At 36.8% G+C, this 23,657-nt stretch overlaps 1 protein-coding gene across 4 annotated transcripts in view; it reads right to left on the bottom strand.

Annotated features, from left to right (window-relative positions):
* Positions 1 to 17,162: 17,162 nt before the first annotated feature.
* Col11a1 (collagen type XI alpha 1 chain) overlaps positions 17,163 to 23,657 on the bottom strand; it is a 187,134-nt gene continuing 180,639 nt past the window's right edge. For all 4 annotated transcript variants that reach the window (XM_021159058.1, XM_021159057.1, XM_021159060.1 and 1 more), the window contains 2 exons: positions 20,660 to 20,893; positions 17,163 to 19,206 (listed from right to left, as the gene is read on the bottom strand). In XM_021159058.1, the coding sequence (XP_021014717.1) occupies positions 19,060 to 19,206; positions 20,660 to 20,893 (381 nt within the window). In that variant the 3' untranslated portion in view covers positions 17,163 to 19,059. The remainder of the gene's footprint in view (positions 19,207 to 20,659; positions 20,894 to 23,657) is intronic.

Below are 23,657 nucleotides of genomic sequence, written 5' to 3'. Positions count from 1 at the left end.
TCTAACCTGTAGACTAAGTTCGGCGGAGTCCCGGAGCCAAGATGGCGCTCCCTGCAGGGCAGGTCACTGTCCTCCGACTGGGAGGGTGCCGGATGTCTGCGGCCCCTAAAGGGTGCTGCCTCAGCAGCTCTGTGGCTCCCGCCTGTCCCAGAAGCCGTCTCTCGAGAACAGTCTTGATGCAAACTGCAAGAGGCCTTTTATTTCAAGAGCACTCTTGGGCCCACAGTCATATACCACGCAGGAATAGAGAACCATAGCACCCTGAGTAACTGGGTAAGAAGGTATTTAAAGGAAGAAACCACAACTCAAGCGGGTGGGGAGGGTGTTGTTGGAAAATACCAAAAATACCAGTTAAGAGTCCCGAGGAAGTGCAAATTCACAAGAGTCACAAGGAATACCTGGTAATTGTGTGGGTTATTTCTCAAGACAGTTTCTATGAGTCCCTAACAATAGCACATTTGCATAGCAGGTTCCATGAATGGTCAGAGTGGTCCTTTTTGAACAAATACTCCCTGAACCCAGGAAACGGGTCGCTGGAGGGATGTCACCATCTTTTTTATGATTAGCTTGCCTTGGAGCATTGAGTCACAAAGGTCACATTCTCAAGCCTGGGCCTAAATGCCTAGTTTTTATGTTTTTATGTTTCACTTTTTCAACTACATTGCCTTCTCATCTGAAAGTTTGGGGAAGAGTTCATTTCCCACTTTATTTAGTTCATATGATTCAATTTCCTCACAATGTATGATTCAACACATTGGAATCAGGGTAGGAAGAAAGTATTGTCATCCTTCTTTGTAGATTGGTCATCTCTATCAGCACACCATTAGCACTTCACAACCATTAAAAAGTTTGAACACAACAATCTATAGATTCAATGAAATTCCATCTCAGTTCTTCAGAGAGTTCAAATTCATTTGGAATAATCAAAAACCAATGATAGAGAAAACTATTCTCAACAATAAAAGAACTTCTGGGGGAATCGCTGCCCCTGACCTCAAGCTGTACTACAGAGAAACAGTGATTAAAACAAACAAACAAACAAACAAACAAAAACCTGCATGGTTTTGGTACAGAGACAAGCAGGTAGATCAATGGAATAGAATTAAAGACCCAGAAATGAACCCATACACTCATGGTCACTTGGATCTTTGACAGAGAAGCTAAAACCATCCATTGGGGGGGGGGGGAGAGACAGAATTTTCAACAAGTGGTGTTGGTTTAACTGGTCTGCATGTAGAAGAATGCAAATTGATCCATTCTTGTCTCCTTGCACAAAGCAAGTGTCAAAGTGGATCAAGGACCTCCTCTTAAAACCATATACACTGAATCTATTAGAAGAGAAAGTGGGAAAGAGCCTCGAACACATCAGCATAGGGGGAAATTTTCTGAACAGAATGCCAATGGCTTATGCGCTAAGATCAACAATCTACACTGGGACCTCAAAAACTTGAAGAAACCACTGGGAACTCTTACCATTCTAACCACAAAGCACAGAGAATCAGGTAAATGCAAGCAGGTAAGTTATTCAAGTAAGAGTTACTCATGACTTATGTTGAGCTTATGTTGCCTCTGCTTATCTAACACAGCCTTGGCTAGATGCCCTGTCCTTCCTGGGAGGTTCTAACCTTTTATCTTTATTACCTGTAGATCTATCTAAAATGATGCAGCAAACTATTTTTAAGCTAGTTCAAGTAGTCAACTAGGGATTTACTGCTACAACTACAATCAAATACATGTTAAAAATTCATCTTCAATGGCTCAGTGTAATCATGTGTTGGTGATGTCAGCCTCAAGATGCTGAGGGAGAATTGCAGCAAGGACAGCCCATGTTCCACAGCTAGACCCTGTCTCGAAAAATGAATTTTAAAGATGAGTGAAAAAGTCAATGAAAGCATTTCATCTTTAAGTAGGTAGATGTGTCTCACCTATTCAAGGGAGATTGATGTACTCTTTGGTAAGAGTGGCAGTGTGCATATTAATTTGTTTTATAATTGATGGCATACTTATAAAGACTTGAAAAGCCCCACAACAATGGTATGGGAGGAATATCTATCTTACTTGTAAAGGTTTTAATATGATGAAAGCAATAGGATTACTGCATCTATTACACTATTTTATGCCAGAAAGCTAGTGAGATAAGTTTTCCATAATAACATATAAATTTGTAATCTGTACTGTGTGCTTCAAGAAGCAGAAGTAATCTCTATCCTGAAACTTCAGATTGTGAGTTTTCACCACTTTTCCAAAAGTAAACACATTTCTCTGTATAAATAAAACTCTTTGTTTGTTTGTTTCTTTGTTTTTCGAGACAGGGTTTCTCTGTGTAGCCTTGGCTGTCCTGGAACTTGCTCTATAGACAAGGCTGGCTTTGAATTCAGAGTTCTACCTGGCCTCTGCTTTCCCAGTGCTGGGATTAATGGTGTGCACTATATGTTGAAACTTCTTTTAAATTTTTTAAATTTAATTTTATTTTTTAAGTATTTTTATTAGATATTTTATTTATTTACATTTCAAATGTTATCTGCTTTCCTGGTTTCCCACCTACAAATCCCCTATCCCTTCCCCCTCTCCCTGCTTCTATGAGGTGGCACTATCCCTCATTCAGGGTCTCTGCATATCCATATGGTCTCTATAGGTTCTTTCTACACTTTTTTGGGTATTTCAGCTAATGTCATCCCCTTTGGGCCCTGGGAGCCTCTTGCTTTCCTGGCTTAGGGTACTTTATGATGGCTATCCCCAGGTCCCCATCCCCCATTGCTACACATCTCTGTTCTATTTCTTGACTCTGTACTGCTGTCCATCTCCTAGAACACCTGATCCTGACCCCTTTCTCCCCTCCCCCTCCTCTTTTCCTCACAAGTTCCACTTACCCTCTACCTCCCATGATTATTTTGTTCCCCCTTCTAAGTAGGACTGAAGCATCCACACTTTGGTCTTCCTTCTTATTGGGCTTCATATGGTCTGTGAATTGGATAGTGTGTATTCTGAGCTTTTTGCCTAATAACCACTTATCAGTGGGTACATACCCTGTATGTTCTTTTGTGACTTGGTTACCTCACTCAGGATGATATTTCTAGACCCATCCATTTACCTGCAAAATTCATGAATCCTACACATTGTAATCTTACTGATTAGGTTTGCAAATCAGATTTCCTGCATATTACTATTTAAAGCAGTAACAAAATTACAGTTATGAAGTGGTAACAAAATCACTGCATGGTTGGAGATCACCACAACTTGTGGAACTCTATTAAAAGGTTGCAGCATTAGAAAGGTTTAAAACTATTGGATTTGAATCTATCTTAATCCAGAATTAAGTCATCAATTATATTTGTGAAACTAACATTTAAAATAAGTGCATATTTTGAGGCTTAAAGTGGCCTTGCATTTTAAATCACTATTCAACCCAGTTTTCCCCCTACCACACATTTAGAAAACTCAGGGATGAAGAAACTGGAAATCCAATAGTGTTAGCAATGTCTAAAAGAAGGCTTCTTCTTTTTATCCAAAGGTCAGGGAAGTAATATCCCAGCACAGTCAAAAGCTTAGTAAATCATTTCTCCACTCTTAACCCTTTGACACCACTGAGACCAGGGAAGGCTCGGGAGGAGCATAAACCCCAAACTTGTGAAGTTTTAAATAGTACTTCAACATCCATGATGAAGTGCCAAAAGTCTTACTGTTCTTGAGCAGTAATTAGTTCTTCATTCTGTTGCCAATAGAAAGCAGCGAGGAACCTGAAGCACATCCCTAGTTGATGGGGAAGTAATAAAGGGCTTGCCTCTTTCTACTGGAGTGACATTGGAGGTGCAGCAGAGACATCATGATTTTCACACTTGTTCAGCTGTAATGGAGTCCCCCAAGCAAGTAGCAGCAGAGACTTAAAAGTGGAAGTAGAATCGTACGACTATATTCACAACCTGGATACTCTGCTTTTATCTGATTGATCGTTCAGAATTTTTCATGATTGCTTTAAAACCTGCAGCAATTTTTATTTGAGTGAAGTATAATGGATGGGGAGCATATACGATTGCTTCATTTTATTATAGTAACTAGAATTACTCTTAAGTTTATTTTTAAAGGCTTAGAAAATTTTCTTAACTTCCTTCTGAAAAACCTCAAGAACATTTTAAAGGGAAATAAATAAATAAATAGGCTAACAAACACATGTATAAAATGAAAAAATATATCTACTGAAACCATAGCACTCTGCTCCCATCTTTAATACAGGGAGTAAAGTGTCTCATGGTTCCTATCTGGAGGTCATAATCTTCCTGCAACAGTCAATCAAGTTCCTGTTCTCAGACTCCAGAAAATGTGATAGTGTGCTCTGTGCTTTTGTTTATTTTTTTCTCTAAACAGCACAGCCATTGATGCTAATGACCAGGCAAAACTTTCTCTCTAGATTACTTCAATTTTGGCAGAGAAACTGAGAGGACCTGACAAACTACATTTTATTCTTTAAATCAGCTACATTAGGCCTGAAGTCTCAATTTCCCAAAGAAGCATCCAAGGCTCTGAAAGAGAACCACAGACAATGGATTTTTTTTTCTTCATTTTTATTATTTAAACCTTTTTTTACAATCCAGGCTTCATCCCCCTCTTGGTCTGCACCGCCCCCCAACCCCAATCGTTCCCCTTTCAATACCTCATCCCCCATCCCATGTCTACAAGAGGATGTACCCCCATGTCTCCAAGAAAATGTCCCCCCTCCTTCCCCACCCGACCAGAGACCCCCCTCCCTGCCCCTACTCCTGGGGCCTCAAGTCTCTCCAGGGTTAAGTTCATCTTCTCTCACTGAGGCCAGACCAGGCAATCCTTTGCTGTATATGTGTCAGGGAGTCAAATCAGCTGGTGTAAGCTGCCTGGTTGGTGGCTCAGTTTCTAAGATACCTTGGGCGTGCAGATCCATTGAGTCTGCTGATCTTCTCATGAGGCCTTCTCCTCCTCAGCTTCTTCAGCTTTTCCCCAATTGAACCACAAGGTCACCTGGCTTCAGTCCATTGCTTGAGTGCTAGTATCTACATCTGAGTCTTTCGGCGGATTGTTGGATCTCTCAGGGGCAACCATGCTAGGCTCCTGTGTGCAAGCACACCACAGCATCAGTGACAGTGTCAGGTCCACAGTCCTCCCCTTGAGCTGGATCCCAACTTGGGCCTGTCACTGGACCTCCTTTCTCTCATGCTCTTCTCCATTTTTGTTCCTGCAATTCTATGGGATGGCAACCCCATCCCTCCATTTGATATCCTATCCCTCTACTGGAGGTGGACTCTCAAGTTTCCTCTCCCCACAATAGAGCACTTCATCCAAGGTCCCTCCCTTTGAGTCCTGAGATTCTCTCACCTCTCAGGTCTCCAGTACATTTTAGAAGGTCCCCCCACCTCCTACCTCCCAAGGTTGCCTGTTTCCACTCTTTCTGCTTGCCCTCAGGGCTTCAGTCCTGGCCCCCTCAATACTTGATCATGTTCCCCCTTCCCCTCCCTATCTCCTATCCCACCCAGGTCCCTTTCTCCCTCTGCCTCATGTGACTGATTTCTTCTCCCTCCCAAGTGGGATTGAGGCATCCTTACTTGGCTTGTTAACCTTGTTAAGTCCTGTGGCTGTATCCTGGGTATTCTGTACTTTTTTGGCTAATATCCACTTATTAGTAAATACATACCATGCATCCTTTTTGGTCTGGTTTACCTCACTCAAGATGATATGTTCTAGTTCCATCCATTTGAATGCAAAACTCATGATGTCCTCTTTCTTAATAGCTGAGTAGTAAGTATTATATTGTATAAATGAACTACATTTTTTGTATCCATTCTTCTGTCATGGGACTTCTGGGTTGTTTCTAGATTCTGGCTATCATAAATAAGGTCACTATGTACATTGTGAAGCACGTGCCCCTGTGGCATGGTAGGTCATCTTTTAGGTATGTGCCTAAGAGTGGTATAGCTGGGTTTTCAGGTAGATCTATTTCCAATTTTCTGTGGACCTTCCGGATTGATTTCCAGAGTAGTTGTATCAGTTTGCAATGCCACCAGCAATGGAGAAATGTTCCTTTTTCTCCACATCCTCACTAGCAAGTGCTGTCACCTGAGTTTTTTATCTTAGCCGTTCTGATTGGTGGTGTAAGGTAGAATCTGAGTGTCCTTTTAATTTCCTTTTCCCTGTTTGCTAAAGACTTCAAACATTTCTTTAAGTGCTTCTCACCTATGTGAGAATCCTATGTTGTGAATTCTCTGTTTAGTTCTATACTCGATTTTTTGATTTTTTTGGCAGTTCTCTTCTTGAGTTCTTTATATATTTTGGATATTAGCCTTCTATTCGATGTGGGGTTAATGATGACTTTTTTACTAATCTGTAGGTTACCAGTTTGTCCTATTCACTATCCTTTGCCTTACAGAAGCTTTAAGCCCAGGGCCAGATGACTTTCCTGCAGAATCAACCAGACCTTCAAAGAAGAGCTAATACCAACACTTCTTAAACTATTACATAAAGTAGAAACAGAAGAAATACTCCCTAATTCATTCTATGAAGTCACAATTATTTTGATACCTAAACCACATAAGGACCTAACAAAAATAAGACCAATTTCACTTATGAATATTGACGCAAAAATACTGAATAAAATTTTCACAAATCAAATCCAAGAAGACATCAAAACTTTCATCCACACTGATAAAGTAGGCTTCATCCCAGAGATGCAATTTTGGTTCAGTATACAAAAATACTTTAACAAAAACCACTATATAAACCAATTCAAGGAAAAAAATTACATGATCATTTCATTAAATGCTTAAAAAGCATTGACAGAATACAGTACCCCTTAATGTTAAAAATTGTGTAGAGATCAGGAATGCAAGGACCTAACATAATAAAAGCAATATATACCAAACCATCAGCCAATATCAAATGAAATGTAAAGATACTTGAAGCAATTCCACTAAAGTCAGGATCAAGACAAGGATGCCCACTCTCCCCATATCTATTCAATATAGTGCTTGAAATTCTAGCTAGACCAATAAGAGAACAAAAAGATCAAGGGGATACAAAATGACAAGGAAATCAAGATATCACTATTTGAAGATGATATGATAGTATACCTAAGCAACCCCCAAAATTCTACCAGAGAACTTCTACAGCTGATAAACAACTTCATTCAAGTAGCTGGATATAAAATTAATTCAAATAAATCAGTAGCCTTCCTTTATGTAAATGATAATGGGCTGAGAAAGAAATTAGACAGCCTTCACAATAGTCACAAATAGTATAAAATATCTTGGAGTAACTCTAAGCAAACAAGTGAAAAATCTGTATGACAAGAACTTCAAGTCTCTCAAGAAAAAAAAAATTAAAGAAAATCTCAAAAAAAATCTTCTTCCATGCTCATGGAATGGTAGAATTAACATAATAAAAATGTCCACCCTACCAAAATCAATCTACAGATTCAAAGCAATCCCCATCAAAATCCCATCACAATTCTTCAAAGATTCTAAGAGATTCCACAGTTTTCTGGAAACACACACACACACACAACCAGAATAGTGAAAAAAAATTCTTAATGATAAAAGAACCTCTGGGGAAATCACCATTCCAGACCACAAGCTATACTGCAGAGCAACAGTGGGAAAAAAAAAGGCATGGTATTGGTATAGAGACAGACATGTTGATCAATGGAATAGAATTGAAGATCCAGAAATAGAACCACATACTTACTGGCACTTGATTGTTGACAAAGAAGCCAAAAATATAGAAAAATGGAAAGCATCTTTAACAAATTGTGCTGGTCTAAATGGCCGTTTGTAGAAAAATGAAAATAGACCCATATTTGTCCCATATTTGTTACCTGGTACAAAGCTCAAGTCCAAGTGGATCAAGGACCTTAACATAAAGCCTCATACACTGAATATAACAGAAGAAAAAGTGGGAAAGAGCCATGAACTCATTGGCACAGGTTGAAATTTCCTAAACAGAACTCTAATGGCTCAGGCTCTAAGATCTAGAATTGATAAATGGGACATCATGAAACTAGAAAGCTTCTGTAAGACAATGAGTCTTTAGTTAATGGCAGCCCTGACATTTGGCAGAGAGGGAGGAAGAGCTGAGTCAGTTCCTAGGACATCTGGCCCAGAGCGCTAATAAACCCTGTTTTGGGACAGTTCCTAAAATTTCTCTGAGGCCTTACCAAATATGGTAAAGTTAAAATAGTAACCAATCCCAGAAATTATACTAGTGAAACTGTTGCACATCTAGCCAACTGTATTAGAAATGACCCAACCCTTGTAGAACATTTCTCATACCCTGAATAAAAAGGGGCCTACGACTCCTCTCCTGGTCACTATTTTTATGAATGTTAACTCCAACATACTGGTTGTTTGTGCATAATATTCCCTCTTAGACTTTCCATATTTGAGTCTGGAATCTTCCTTCAGAAATTCTCAGGCCCTAACAAAGCCGAAGAGGTGGATGCTTCAGAATTTCAGATTCATCTGGTTTACTTGAAAATATGAATGACGCTTTCAATGGCATTGACTTTTCCACAGCCTGGAGGAGGTCATTCATCAGTGCTTCAGGTTATGACTGAGGCAAGTTAGTTATATTTCTCTTTTGTGATGCTATTCACAGTATTAGAAACACTTCCCTTTGCATCCTTTTTCTGACAGTTAAAGAAAAACTGACTGACGCAGGGCAGCACACTTCAAGTGGCTGATCTGTTCCTTTTTCATGTTTTATTGATTCTTTCTCATCTCACAGATTGCAAAGGAGCAGACCACAAGTGGAGGCCTTTTACTTTGATAGGATCTGCCTGGGTTTTTGGCTTTGTCCATGAATCTGATAATAAAGTCTAAGCCTTCTCATCATAGAATCTATTTCCTATCCTTATTTTTTTCTTATTTGCCGTGTAACACACTTTCCCAAGTAAATTGCCAATCATCTAATGTCTACTATATTTATTAATATGTTGCTAATAAACTTGATTTTTCTGGGCAAGTTCATTTCTTTGATCAGTAATCTGTGATCTTAATCAAGTGTTGATCCTTTTGCCTCTCAATATATTAGTTCTCTACTCAGGAATAAAATGCCTTAGAACTGCTGACTGAACATTGTAAGCTAACTATGCAGAAAGCAGCAGGGAATGCATGAAGACACAGCCATTTAGAAAAGGTATGGCCCTGTCCAAAAATACACTGGGCACTCATTGCCAATGTATCAGGCCCTCCAAATTTCCAAGAGAAGCCTGGGTTTGGGGTATTAAGAGGTTAACAACTAATTAAAAATAAAACTGTGTGTGTGGGCCAATATTTTTCAGAACAACTAACACAGTTCTGAAGGACAAAACTGTCTCTTTGGTCCCCAATTTAGGACTTCTATAGTCTCTTTAATAATTTCTCCAGGAGTGTTAGGAACTTATCTTCTAAATACTGCTCCTGTGGCTTACAGTACTATTCCTTAGGTGGCACAGGGAAGCAGAGCAGTTTAAGGGCTACCCATGGAGGCATCATGTCTCATGTCTTTTTTCAGCTCCATCTGGCCAACAGTTCCCCTCTGATTCAAAGAATCGTTGTCGAACTGACTGCTGGCAATTGAGCTGGGCTCCCCCAAAGGACACAACATAGGTATCAGCCCAAATCACTCTGTCCTGGGGACAGGTCTGTCTACACTATAAAGTTTATGATGCCCCAAGCTGGTAGATAGCTGTGCAGCTGCCTCTGCAGTAGCAGCCGAGTGCATCTGTCACGCAGGCTCTGCAGACATCAATACAATTGTTATCTTAGGTGCTGAGATTTTATTTTCCACCATACTTTATTTACTTCATTGAGCAGTATTGAATTTTCTTCGGCCCGAGTCGGGTAGTGAGACTAAATCATCAGCAGGTGTTTGAAATTGTCCTCTAGATGATTGCTTGCTTCTATTTCTGGTGTGGGTTTTTTCTCTGAAGTACCATTTTTGGATTTTCAATTTCAGTGGTCAGACCTGTGATTCTCTTCACTGTGGAAGTTTAAGCAAGTTTCTGAGGCATGGCTTCCTATTTACTCCGTGTTTCTCATGTGTCAGAACAAGACAGTCCACAGCCTTTAGAAACTACAAACGATTTCACTGGATGTTTCAAAATCATCTCAAAGAATATTCTAGTGTTAGGAAGGAAAGAAACGGAGGGCACTTCTTGGTCATATAAACAACAACAACAACAACAACAAAACATTTCTCTCCCATTGTATTTGAAATGAAATATTTCCACATATTTAGTCCTTTACCACACATACTTTCTTGGGTCAACAGTTAAGAGTACAGACATTGCCCAACATAAGATGTATTATTCTTGTTAACATTGTTATTAGCTGTTATTCTTATGCTTAATGTTATTACTATACTTCTGATGCGTAATGCTGATTATAACTTGAAAAGATTTAGAATCACCAAGAGGCAAGCCTTAGGTCACATTTGGGGGATTATTTAGAATAGACTATTCAGTGGATGTCCTTGTGAGACATTTATCTCAGTTGTATACATTAAAGTTCAAAGTCCCACTTTGCCATCTTGCAGTGGTCAGTCCTCATGTGTAAGGAGGAGCACAGAAAAAAAGCTTCTTTTTGTGTGTTCCCCCACCCCTTGTTGGTGTTCACTTACTGCACTGTTGCCTCAGCTGCAGCTGTACTTTGCTGACATCAACACCCAACTTCTTCAGAGTTCCAACATGAACTGAAGAATAGTGTCTCTCCAGGAATTTTCTAGGTCTGTAGCAACTGTTTGTACTGAAGATGCAGCCAGTCTCATGTGCTGAGCTGGTACCAAATTGCAGCCTCTGGTATTTGTACCAGCAGTTGTTGGATTGCCCAAACAATAGTCTGTAAGTCAATCTAATAGGTTACATTTTAATACGATTTTATTCTACTGGTTCTGTTCCTCTAATAGCCTTTAATGGCTATGGGGTTTTTTGTTTGTTTGTTTTTGTTTTGTTTTTTGTTTTTTGGGGGGAGGTTGTTTTGGTTTGTTTGTTTTTTTCCAAGACAGGATTTCTCTGTGTAGCCCTGACTGTCCTAGAACTCACTCTGTAGACCAGGCTGGCCTCGAACTCAGAAATCTGCCTGCCTCTGCCTCCCAAGTGCTGGGATCAAAGGCGTGCGCCACCACCGCCGGCGGCTATGGGTTTTGTTAGCTATATGAAATACATGTATTTGGTGGGTCAGTTTGTGTTATCATGTAGTTAAAAATCTAAATAGAAGGTGGAAAACATTAGCTTGAATATACACTACAGAAAATGCTAAGAGTTAATAGAACAATAATAAATATGATTGTGACAGCTGGTGGAATTAGATTTATTACTACTAATGCAGTACCCAGAAAGGGTATATTAATGAACTTTAGCTAGTACAATTATTTTTGTTTGTGTCTATAGTACCTTTAAATTCAGAAATGTAAGAACTCATTTCTGCCTCAACTGCTGTTATATTCTCAGTAGAAGTACATGCATGTGTGTCTTAGTTCAACCTATTACTCTTTCATATGCTCATTCACATCTTAATTCATGCCCTCCATTTATATCTAAAATCTGTCTGACAAATACTATTTGATAGTTTCACAGATCAAAACACCCCACTCCTCTGAAGGTATGCTATTTGTTGACAAACTTTTGGTCTTCCCTCCTGCAGGTGTTTCTTCTTTTCATATCTGAGGATATGTGGTGAATATAACTCATCTCATGATCTAAACTTTACTTTTGCATGACTAGACCTATAAGCAAAGTTTATTGTTTTCTCTACTGGAAAAATAAGATCCATAATTGTAAAAATAAGATCCATAATTGTTCTGTGCTACTCACTCTTTAGATTTCCCCTGCGAGGAGCATGTCATCATTGTGGAATACTAATGAGCTTTTCATCTGTCTGCACTAACATAATCATAAACGTTTATCTAATACTTCATATTATGATTGTTGTTGATGTTCCGTCTTTTGTTATGTATTGTTATGCTAAATACTGGCTCCCAAGGTCTGGTTGCCCCTAGAGATGAAAGAATATGACTGTAGACATAGTAATGCTATGTGAACTTGCTCCTTAATTTAAGCCCAATGGTTGAATGAAGATGCAGACAGCCTATAGCTGGGTGGAAGAGAACTAGTAGGTTTTTAGTTCCCAGACTTGGGATCTAAGACAGAAACCAAGAAAAAAAGATAGGGAAGAAGGTGAAGAGAGGAGGAGACACCATGGGGTCTAGGACAGTCTAGATGAGTCTTGCAAACATGGCCATGAAGGCTGGCCAATTGGAGTTAAGAGCTGCTCATATGGAATATGGCAAGCTAGAACTCGGGGTTACTGGACAGAGATATAAACATGATAGCATAGAGGATAGATACTTGTCCAGCTTTAGTGCTTTCAAGCACTATCATAAACATAAAAGTTACATGTCTTTTATCTGGGAACTGAACAACAAAGGCAGGGTAGAACCCCCGCCAACCAATTAAGATTAAATATTTACTACAATAGTTTGTAGGGTACCACACACTAAAAGGTTCTAAAAACAGAAGCTGAATGTCTCATTCTTCTGAAGGTTTGCAGCTGAGAGGTGCTGTCTTTTGTGAACAATGGAAGAAAGGTAAATTCCTTCAATTGTTTGCCTCCTGTTTTTCTCTGTCTCTAGATCAAATTTCTCCTTCCATTGAAGATTTATTAATAATAGACCAAATTCCATTATTATAATACACTTGTTTATGTCTATAAAACTCCTATCTTGAAGAATAGTTAGATAGTAGAATTTAACCAATAACAGGTTTATTATATAATCAGATAATTTTTGATTATGAATGCTATACATGTTTACTATTGTCATATAGGAAAATCTACCATGGAATGTAGAACATTTGAAAGTGCGACATAAAAAAGGATGATATTATGAAGAAATTAAATTCATACACAGGTTCCAAACAGAAAACAAGCATGTACATTTGAGTGATCAGAAAATATTGCAGACGTTAATAGTAGCAAAGGTTTTAAAAGGCAAATCTGAACATTAGTGACAATAAAACTTAAATAAGTATGGAAAACAAGACTTTTAAGATCTTGAGTATGCTTGAGATCACAGAAAAACTATAAGTAAAAAAAAACAAGCCATGTTTATGTGGAACAAAGCGGTGGGAAATATCAGGCATATGTTGTCAGGCTTGTGTAACAGGTAATCTAAGCCAATAGATTTCTCCACTGGTACCTTTTGCTCTGTAAAAAGAGTGTTATGTTTGAGGCTAACCTTCTTGAAGTCATTTTAAAATCCTGAAGTTATTTTAAAATTATTTTGTCAAAATGTATATCCAGTTTCCTGATGTTTGCTTTCCAGAGTATGCGAAGTTCACAGAAATCAGTCAGAAAGAACATAGCTGCATACAGAAAACAATAAAAGTACTGAGAAATATCTCCAAGATAATTACTCTTTTAATTTTGTGGCTGTGAAGCATGAATACATGTTTTAAGTATACTAACATTAATAATAATGCCTACGTGTTTGTTAAGAATAGAAGGATGTGCATGGATCATTTATAAAGCCCCTCATTGCTAATCAGACAGTTTAGTATTCTCTAGATCAATGTGCAAATCAGGTCCCCCAACTTCTTGAGACAATTATATATGTCTCCTCTCCCACAAAACATCCAATAAAGCAAAGACTTTATGTAGAAATGAGTGAGTACAGAGAAATGGATGAAGTATAAATGTTGTCTTATTCCTTTCTCCTTTAGTTGACTAGCTCTTGTGATTCTCCAAAGACACACACACATCTGAACACATGATTCCTTTTTTTGAACAGATGTGCTACTTAAAGACAACTCAGAGACTTCAGAAATACTAATGCCTCTGATAACAATGAGTGTGATGATTCTGAAAGATTTGCATCACTGAAGATTCTGCTGGGAAGTTTTTTGGCTGGCAAAGACTTGCAATGCTGGCACTGAGCTTGCTTCCAGATGCTACCCTTGAATGGCGCTACCTATCTGCTTGAAGATCTGTTCAGAAAATTTTAAGTTTATTTGATGAGTCATTCTTTCCTTTGTCTTAGAGATGAAGATTTTGGATAAAAAGAACTGATTTGAAGACATGACTTGAATACTCTTGTAGCATACTTTATCAAACAACAGACAAACCATATTTTTTTTTAAAAAAATAAGGTCAACATTAAAACTGTGATTTACTCTTTTATTCTTATTTCTCTCTTTTTTCTGTGTCTGTCTCTGTCTCACTGTTTATGTCTCTGTCTCTGTCTGTGTGTGTGTGTGTGTGTGTGTGTGTGTGTGTGTGCAGATGCCCATGTAGGCCATAAGAGGGTATAGAAATCCAGGAACTGGAGTTACAGTTTTACTGTGAGCTGTCTCAGGTTCTAGGAACCAAACTCGGGTTCTTTATGAGCAGAACTCTCTCTCAACTGCTGAGTCATTTTTCCAACTGTAATTTTATTTATTTTTAAATTAAAAAAAATCTTCTTATGCATATGAAGATATGAGGTTAATTCTTTATTTAAGAATTTATTATTTACATTCTAATTTAACAACTTAAGTATATTTTGTTGTTTTCATTTTCTTTTCCTTTTTTTTTTTTTTTTGGTTTTTCAATACAGGGTCCCTCTGTGTAGCCCTGGCTGTCTTGGAACTCACTCTGTAGACCAGGCTGGCCTCGAACTCAGAAATCTGCCTGTCAAGATTGCCTCCCAAGTGCTGGGACTAAAGGCATGCACCACCACTTCCCGGCATTTTGTTGTTTTCTTGAAACAGATGGGGTACCTAAGCTTGTCTTATTAAGAGTTCAGTTATACACTTTTGCAAAATGCTGGGTTTATGGTTTCTACAAATAAAATTTCCCATTGTACCTCTTGGTTCCATGAAATTTAATGTTAAAGTCATACAGGTTTGATCAAAAAATTCTCTGTCATTTCAGATACATTTTCTTTTGTGCTCCAGACTATTCCCTTCTAAGGAGGCATTCAAATATTTTATTTAGGGCAGAGGCTTTACATATTAATCCATTTAGAGATTAGTCTCTGCTCAAAATGTGTGATGCAATGACAGTAGATGGAAGAGGTATAAGAATTTAAACTTTATTGATTATTTTATAAAATGTAAATCTTTCTATATGGACATAAAATTGTCTAGCTCTTTAGTTAATTATAGGCATATAAAGGTAGTAGGGTTGTGTACTTTTCTCTATCTTTCTGTCAATACTTTTTCCAAGGTGCTGTTGAAAGGATCCTATTAAATAAGTCGTAGGTATAATAAAAGAACATTCCAGAGATTATAGAAATTTGAAGTTTTTGAACAGAAAGCTTAACCATGTTTCTGTAACTCTTTTCTGCCAACACTCATTTTTGTTTTGCCCTGATCAAATTTCCTCATAATTATGGACTACTAGATTTAGAAAGAAAATACCCGAGGATTCTACAGAGATTGATAGGTAGTAATTACTGAAATGGTAATATTGTATGCAGGACATTTTCTGTCATTTACTTCTTGATAAATCACCCTGCCATCTTCATGGCTCTCTGGGCTATATGTGCATCAAGCTATAGCTAATCTTATAGCCAGTGCCAGAGATAGGACGAGGAAAGCAGAACTGGAGAGAGCACAGAACCTATTAAACTCATTCTTCTGTAAAGTCAAACATTCTGGTATAAGAAAAAGAGACACGAGGAGCTTTGTCTGATGACTTTAGACTTGCTGTTTATTAGCCTGGCTTGTCACACAGTTTGTTATTGTTTGTAAATTGTTCCAAATCTGCCAGGTGTGACCCTGCTAATCTGGGATCTGTGTAATGACATGGTTGGTGTAGGGATTTATTTCTGAACAGGCAGATATTTATGGAAATTGTGAATTACATGTGTCATGTGGGTGTGTCTGTTGTGTGTTAGTTTCAGGCTTCATGTCAAAAATTGATACGGTGTTGATGATAGTAATAATGTAATAACAGGAAATATAAAGCTACTGCTGCTTAGATGACATGGATTAAATGCTTACCTAATAAGTTGTAGTTATTCTGCATGCAGTAGACTATGAAATGAAATTAATAAAACACAAGTTCCAGGACTATTCTTAGGTATTACTTCATTTAAACACATACTTGATCCTGAAAAACAATCATATGTTCATCATATATTTTAGCCCTGTGATGGGTTAGAAAATTACCATTGCATCCTTGTATCCTTTTGCCATTCTTCCTTGAATTTGTTGTAGAGGTAGCCTCTGAGAAGATGTTCAATTAGGGGTTATTCATCTGGTATTTATATAATAACTTCAGAGGGTGGAACATAATTTTTAGGAATTCAGTAAATTATAAGTATATTGATGCTTTTATCCTAATATAGAGATGGTTTACTAAATAATCTTACTATCAAACATGTCATGATGACTAGAAAATATAGTGACAGAGTTTTCACATAATAGACCCATGACTCTACATGAATAATATCCACAGCTATAGAGAAATGGATAGCAGAAACTCCTTTGTGAAAAGTTCTAGTAAATCTAATGTGCACATATGGACAAAATTTAATAGAACTTACCAAATTTTTAAAGACAATTCTAATATATTCTAATGCCAAAAACATGGTGTAAAATGAGAGGGTTTCTAAGCTATTAATTATTTAACACTTTTTCATGTAGAGTTTTCCTATGAAGAAACTCTTGAAGAGACTGTGGTGTGTGTGTGTGTGTGTGTGTGTGTGTTGTAGTGACCAAGGAAGATGTGATGTAGATGACCAAGGATGTCACTCATGTATATCTAAGAGTTAATTAAGAGTCATCTTCCCAAAATTTCAGACATTTTGTGATGATTTCCATTAAAACAATTATGATAACATGTTAATTCACTCTAAATAATCCCTTTCACATTATTTCATTTACTTTTGGCTTATAATTTACTTTAAGAAAGAAAATTATACCAAAAATTCCTTGTACTAGAATGTGACCCATGCTTTGTGCAAGATCAAATAAGCATATGTAATTTTAATTCTAATAACCTTCATTCGTTCCAATGTCATCTAATAAATGTGCTTTTTATTTTCACTGAAGTTTTATTTATTTTCCAGATGAAATCATAGAAGGAAAGAGAAAATCCTCATGTCAGTACAAGAAAAGTACAGAATAGTTATGTCTGCATCCATGACCTTAGGAGTCAAATTTATTTCATTAAAAAGACAACTAATTTGGAATAAGTTAATATACAACAAAGTCTTTCATTAATGCAGATAAATTAACATATATGAAAACTTTCTTTGTAAACTAATATTATTTCATGTGTGATTTAAAAACTTAATCATTTGCTTGGAAAATACTTTTAGTTCCAAAGTCATGAACCTGTATGAGACTTTTACCTGTAAAAACATTTACCTCTAAAAACCATTTTGTGATATTAAATATAAATTATCATTTTATTGGAAATACTGTATGCCATTATTTACGGTGCTGTATATTTGAGAACTTATCTTTGAAGGTTAACATGCAAGGGTTACAGAATTCTTCTCTGGATGGTCAAGTATGACAATCAAAAGTCCTTTTGAACACGAGAGTGAATTGCAACCTGTTTAAGAAAGAAAATGACCAATCCAGGTAGACAAGACTTGATTTATTGATAAAATTCATATCTCCTTCCTCCAAAGGACATTTACAAACTTGGTTTCAGAAATAAAGAAATTCCGAATTACAAATGTTCACTTTTAAATGTCAAGATTACAGATTATGTTCTTTGAGATAAATTATAAGCTGATAAGTGTTCCAGTGGAATCTGGTATCAATTAATTTAACACTTCATATAAGAAATTATAATAAAACATTTATTTTCAAGTCTTACATATATTACTTAAAATAGATACAAAATTCAGTTGGTGATTTTAAAATTTTATTGCTAGTTCAAGGTATGTAAAAGAAAATACCTAAGTGGAAAAAAAAAGAGAAGGGTTGATTGTCTTGAGCAAATATGACTTTTGAAACAGCTCACCCTATGTATTTTTTAGTTTCTAGGTTGGTCAAATGTTGAAAATAATTATTTTAAAACAAAGGAACTGTATTTGTTGGGCAAGTAAAATAATATTTGCGACTATTATTACTATGCCACTTTAACAGTTCATTGTTTAACCTAACATTGCACAAATTCATAAATAATTGCTTGTTTTCCATCTTTAGTATTGGCATTACTGAAGCACGCTGAGGACAATGAAGAAGATTAAGTAGAGAAATAATTGTACATAAAGTTATTTTCTGGGTGGATGTTAAAGCAGTTTCTCATACATACTTTCCTGTCCAAAAATATAACTTTTCTTGTTCTCCATATATACAAGTATTTGGTGAAATCTGGATTCTGAGAAGAAAATATTCGAGGTATAGCACTTAATTAATTATTAAAATGCATGATATTTATGGCTGAAACTCAACAAGTTACTGTTAGCAGAGAAGGGACGATTGGTGTGTGCTCCTGAAATTCTAGATTTGACCACCGTGAAATTTGTCAGTGACATCAAATAACTGAAGTCTTCAACATCAACATATACAAAGGCATTTTATTATTAATCAAGGAAAGGCAATTAGAGTCAGCAGAAATACAACTTGAGTTTTGTATCACAATATTTATTGCCATCACAGTCCACAATTGTCATGAAATCTGAGCTGGGTGGGATTGAGAGTCATGTGCAAGTTTTGGAAATGGACACAGGGATGACAGTGTAGAACTGTACATAAAATAATTACACTTTATTAAAGATACTTTTACTATATCTTTGATGGACGGGAATGAGCACCATTTTTAAAATGAATATATATTTTCTCTTTTTTTTTGTTTTCTACAGCACCAACGAAATCCAAATAGGAAAAGGAGAAATGAGGGTTGAGAATCAAGAATTAGCCCCGTTGCCATCTCAGCCACACTACCTTACATCGTTATAACTACCGAAACTTCTTTTCTCTGTCTGTGCCTCCAGTAGGCAGCAGTGATTCCTAAACATGTTTTCTATACCGTCCTTATTCAAAACTTGCATGTGGCGTAAAATGGTTGGTGGCACCAAGGTATTTTTTTTTCCTGTTGGTTTCATAAGGTCTTCGTCCTAATCTTATCCAAGAAAGCAAGCTGGACCGACTTCAAATCCAAACTTCTGGTTCTGATCACCAAAATCATTGATCATTACATCAATGATGGGTACCTGATCAATTTTCGGAGTATTGATTTCAATCACTGTCTTTTCATAGCCTTTTCGAGACTGTAAAGTTAAGCAGAAATTAAAAGTTATTTCATCACTAAATATTATTAAAATTCATGTTATTTTCTTTGTTAACTATCTGATCTGAGCTATAAAAGGGAGAGAGAATAGATCACCAATAACTAGGTAAAAAAATCCTTTTTTTAAATTAATGATGTCACATGAAGATTTAAACTTTGTTGATAATTACACTTGCTGTAACATTTCAATTACTTAATTATGCATGGTTAAAAGGAATCTGAGTTAAAACATATAATTCAGTATGAAATGTACATATTGAGTCTTAAATAAGAAATCCTTAATAATTTACATTTAAAGAAGCAAAAACAAATTATTTTATAAAAAAAATCAGAATAAAATATGTCAAAATACTGTCTCCAAATAGAGCTTTGTGACGAGAATTCTGACAGAAGTTCCAAGAATATAAGACAAGAGTCTTTTGACCTCTGTTCCTCCTAAGCATGGGTTTGTTCTTGGAATGTGCTTTCAACCCCCTACCAAGTGTAGTAAATATGGGTGGGATTGCTTTCAGTTACGCATTGCTGATTGCTTTTGTTATTCAAAGGATGTTTTTCAGCATGGTCTGTCCTCTTGAATTTCTATACATCTTGAGCTCATGTGTTCTTTGCTCATTTGGCTTTGCTTAACCTTCAGAATATAAACTGTCTGATGCTCTAAATAAAGTTGACTCTTGCATGAAGCCTTGCTTTTAGGTTCCATTCTCTCAGGTTCATACTACCAGATTTGATGGCAAATGTGTAGGAATTAGATAAGTAAGTTAAAACTCAAATATTTCTAACACTGTATTTTAATTTTATAACCATAACAGTGGAGACTTTTCTATAGCTTTGTGTCATTCACTTTTTCCTTCTTTGTTTTTCTTGTACCAAACTCAGGTTGCTAAAATCACAAACTTTGTTGCTTGTAATTGACATCACTCAAGTCATTAACTGTAAACTAAAACAGTAGCTATTATATGGAATTCCTACGTGGATTAAAAAAAAAATCCAGGGAATAAAAAGGGAAAAATAGACAATTGCTCCAAAGCTGGTATGATGTTTCTTCCAAAGGACAGGCTAAAAATTCTATGAATTATATAACAGCAATTCCTCTTTCATTTTAAAATCTTGGATTCAGGGGTTAGTATACTGTTTTTATTTTCTCTTTAATTTGAGTGACTGTTGTAATTATTTTTCAAACATCAGATGTAGATATAAGTACATATGATCTAATGTTACCTTCTGTTAGATCTTCAAAAGTAGACATTTAGGGGTGTATTTCAGAGTATCATATGTACATGTGCCTTGGTGGTTTCCAATATGTTGTATCTTACTATGTCAGTGCTAAGCACTAAGTTTCTCTAGTAATCTGTATCCATTTTATGAAAAGTACAGTCCGCACTGCCTCTCAGGCCCAAACCCCTGGAAAGAAAGCAGGCTGAGACTGGACTCACCGCACAGCCATCATGCAAAGCTTTGATGTGTGGGTTGTTCTCATAGGACATTTCCTCATCGTTTGATCCCAGAAATCGAAGTGCTTTGTCATAACTTCCTGATAATACGTCATACCAGGCAGCTGACTGATGGCAATTGTAGGTGAAATTTTGCCGGGCAGAGGCAGTCAGGAGCTTCAGGAATGTCATTTGTACCATATTGATGGAATTGCCTTCCACATCTAAATATGAAAGCTAGAAGAAAAGAATAATAAGGCATATAAGGACTGTTCTTTCTTGGGATAAAGAATTAAATACTGTCTGTGAATGTGGCTGCCAGGTCTTGGTGATCCTAAAGGGGACACTATCATTTCATTAAGAAATGTGAAAAGAGTCAAAAGGGCCATAGTTAGGGGATTTGTTATCAGCACTGGGATCCCCACCTCAGTTACTACAATACTGCTCATATCATAATCAAATTTATCGTTCTGTTTTTATTTTGATCTAGTAAATACTGTAAGAAAGCAAATGTTCTGTTTCCAGGAGATATTTTAGCATAATTGTGCATATTTTAATTGGTAAGATAGTAAACATTTTTTATTGAAAAAATTGAGGAATATTGCCACAAAGTAAAAGTAGGAATGTTTTCATATTGTTTGATTTTTCAGAAATTTTGCAGTATACCTACTTTACCTACTTTACCTACTATGTCCCAGGGACCATAGTCTTCTAAGATGCTTTTGTTTCTTAGCATAGACATGAATTTGTCCATTTCCAGAAAATATATAGCGTTTTTAAAATTAATTAATTAATTTATTTATTTATTTTATTTACACTCCATATTTTATACCGCCGCCACCCCAGTCCTCCCTCTGACTGTTCCATATCCTGTACCTCCTCCCTAGCTCCCTGTCTCCATGTGGATGTCTCCACCCCTGCCCGACCTGACCTCTAAACTCCCTGGGGCCTCCAGTCTCTTGAGGGTTAGGCACATCATCTCTGACTGAACATGGACCCAGCAGTCCTCTATTGTATGCACTGGGGAGAGGGGGGGCTCATATAATCTGTTGTAAGCATGGGGTTTTTTTCCTTGTTTTTGTTTTTGTTTTATTTTGTTTTGTTTTAACCCACATCATCAAGCATTGTGCCTCAGAGGAATATTAGTCACTATCTATATCAATCACAATGTTGTTTTTATAGAGTAAAATATTCTTAGTGTAAATTTTTAAGGTCTAACATCTTCACCAACTATTTTGTTTGGCACGAATTAAATATCTGTGTTCCAGAAAAGAACAAAATTTAAATAAAGTATTGAGATTGACTTCATGCAAATCTGAAATCTCCCTCTTTATAATGGTGTTTACTTAACCTTACTAATTAACAAATTACAATGATGATTCTTGTGAGTTGAAAGTGTATTTTAGATGTGCTTTACAAATAAAATAAAATAAAATTAATACACACTTCTCAATAATGGTTATTGTAGCTCAAACAGATGATAATATACAATGTATATTCAGCATATAACTAGAAGATTTTAAATCTGGTAGAAAACATCATTAGAAGTCATTGCTTAATATGGATGCATGTGTCTAAGTAAGGAGATTAAATTTATAATTTAATACCTGTGAAAAGTAATACTACTTAAGATATTAAATAACTGGACCAGAACCATTTGTTGAAAATGCTGTCTTTTTTTCCACTGGATGGTTTTGAAAGAGGCTTTAGCACATGGGCACAGGGGAAATTTTCCTGAACAGAACACCAATAGCTGATGCTTTAAGATCAAGAATTGACAAATGGGACCTCATAAAATTACAAAGCTTCTATAAGACAAAGAACTCTGTCAATAGGACAAAATGGCAACCAAAAAATTGGGAAAAGATCTTTACAAACTCTACATTCAATAGAGGGCTAATATCCAATATACACAAAGAACTCTCAAGAAGTTAGACTCCAGAGAAACAAATAAACCTATTAAAAATGGGGTACAGAGCTAAAAAAAGAATTCTCGACTGAGGAATACTGAATGGCTGAGAAGCACCTAAAGAAATGTTCAATATCCTTAGTCATTGGGGATATGCAAATCAAAACAACCCTGAGATTCCACCTCACACCAGTCAGCATGGATAATATCAAAAACTCAGATGACAACAGATGCTGGTGAGGATGTGGAGAAAGTGAAACACTTCTCCATTGCTGGTGGGATTGCAAGCTGGTACAACCACTCTGAAAATAACTTTGGCAGTTCCTTAAAACCTGATGACTGACAATACCACTCCTGGGCATATATCCAGAAGATGCTCTAATATGTAATAAGGACACATGTTCCACTATGTTCATAGCAGCCTTATTTATAATAGCCAGAAGATGGAAAGAACCCAGATATCCTTCAACAAAGGAATGGATACAGAAAAGGTGGTACATTTACACAATGGCATACTACTTTTAATTCATTAAAAAAATGAATTCATGAAATTCTTAGGCAAATGGATGAAACTAGACAATATCATCTAGAGTGAGGTAACCCAATTACAAAAGAACACACATGGTACAAACTCACTGATAAATGGGTATCAGCCCAGAAGCTCAGAATACCAAGATACAATTCACAGACTAAACGAAGCATAAGGAGAAGGAAGACCAAAGTATGGATAATTTGGTACTTCTTCAAAGGGGGGAACAAAAGAAATTCCTATGGGAGGAGATACAGAGGCAAAGTGTGGAGCAGAGACTGAAGGAAAGTCTATCTAGAGACTGTCCCACCTGGGGATCCTTCCCATATACAGTTACCAAACCCAGACACTATTGTGGATGCCAGCAAGTGCTTTTTGACAGGAGCCTGATATAGCTGTCTCCTGAGAGGCTCTGCCAGTGCCTGACAATTACAGAGGTGGATGCTCTAAGCCAATCATTGGAATGAGCACAAGATCCCTAATGGAGAAGCTACAGAAAAGACCGAAGGAGCTGAAGGGGTTTGTAGCCCTATAGGAGGAACAATATGAACCAACCAGTACAC

This window comes from Mus caroli, chromosome 3, assembly GCF_900094665.2.
Source record: "Mus caroli chromosome 3, CAROLI_EIJ_v1.1, whole genome shotgun sequence".
Taxonomy (NCBI): domain Eukaryota; kingdom Metazoa; phylum Chordata; class Mammalia; order Rodentia; family Muridae; genus Mus; species Mus caroli.
Note: the sequence above shows the minus strand (reverse complement) of the source record. Positions and strands in the feature narration are given on the sequence as shown.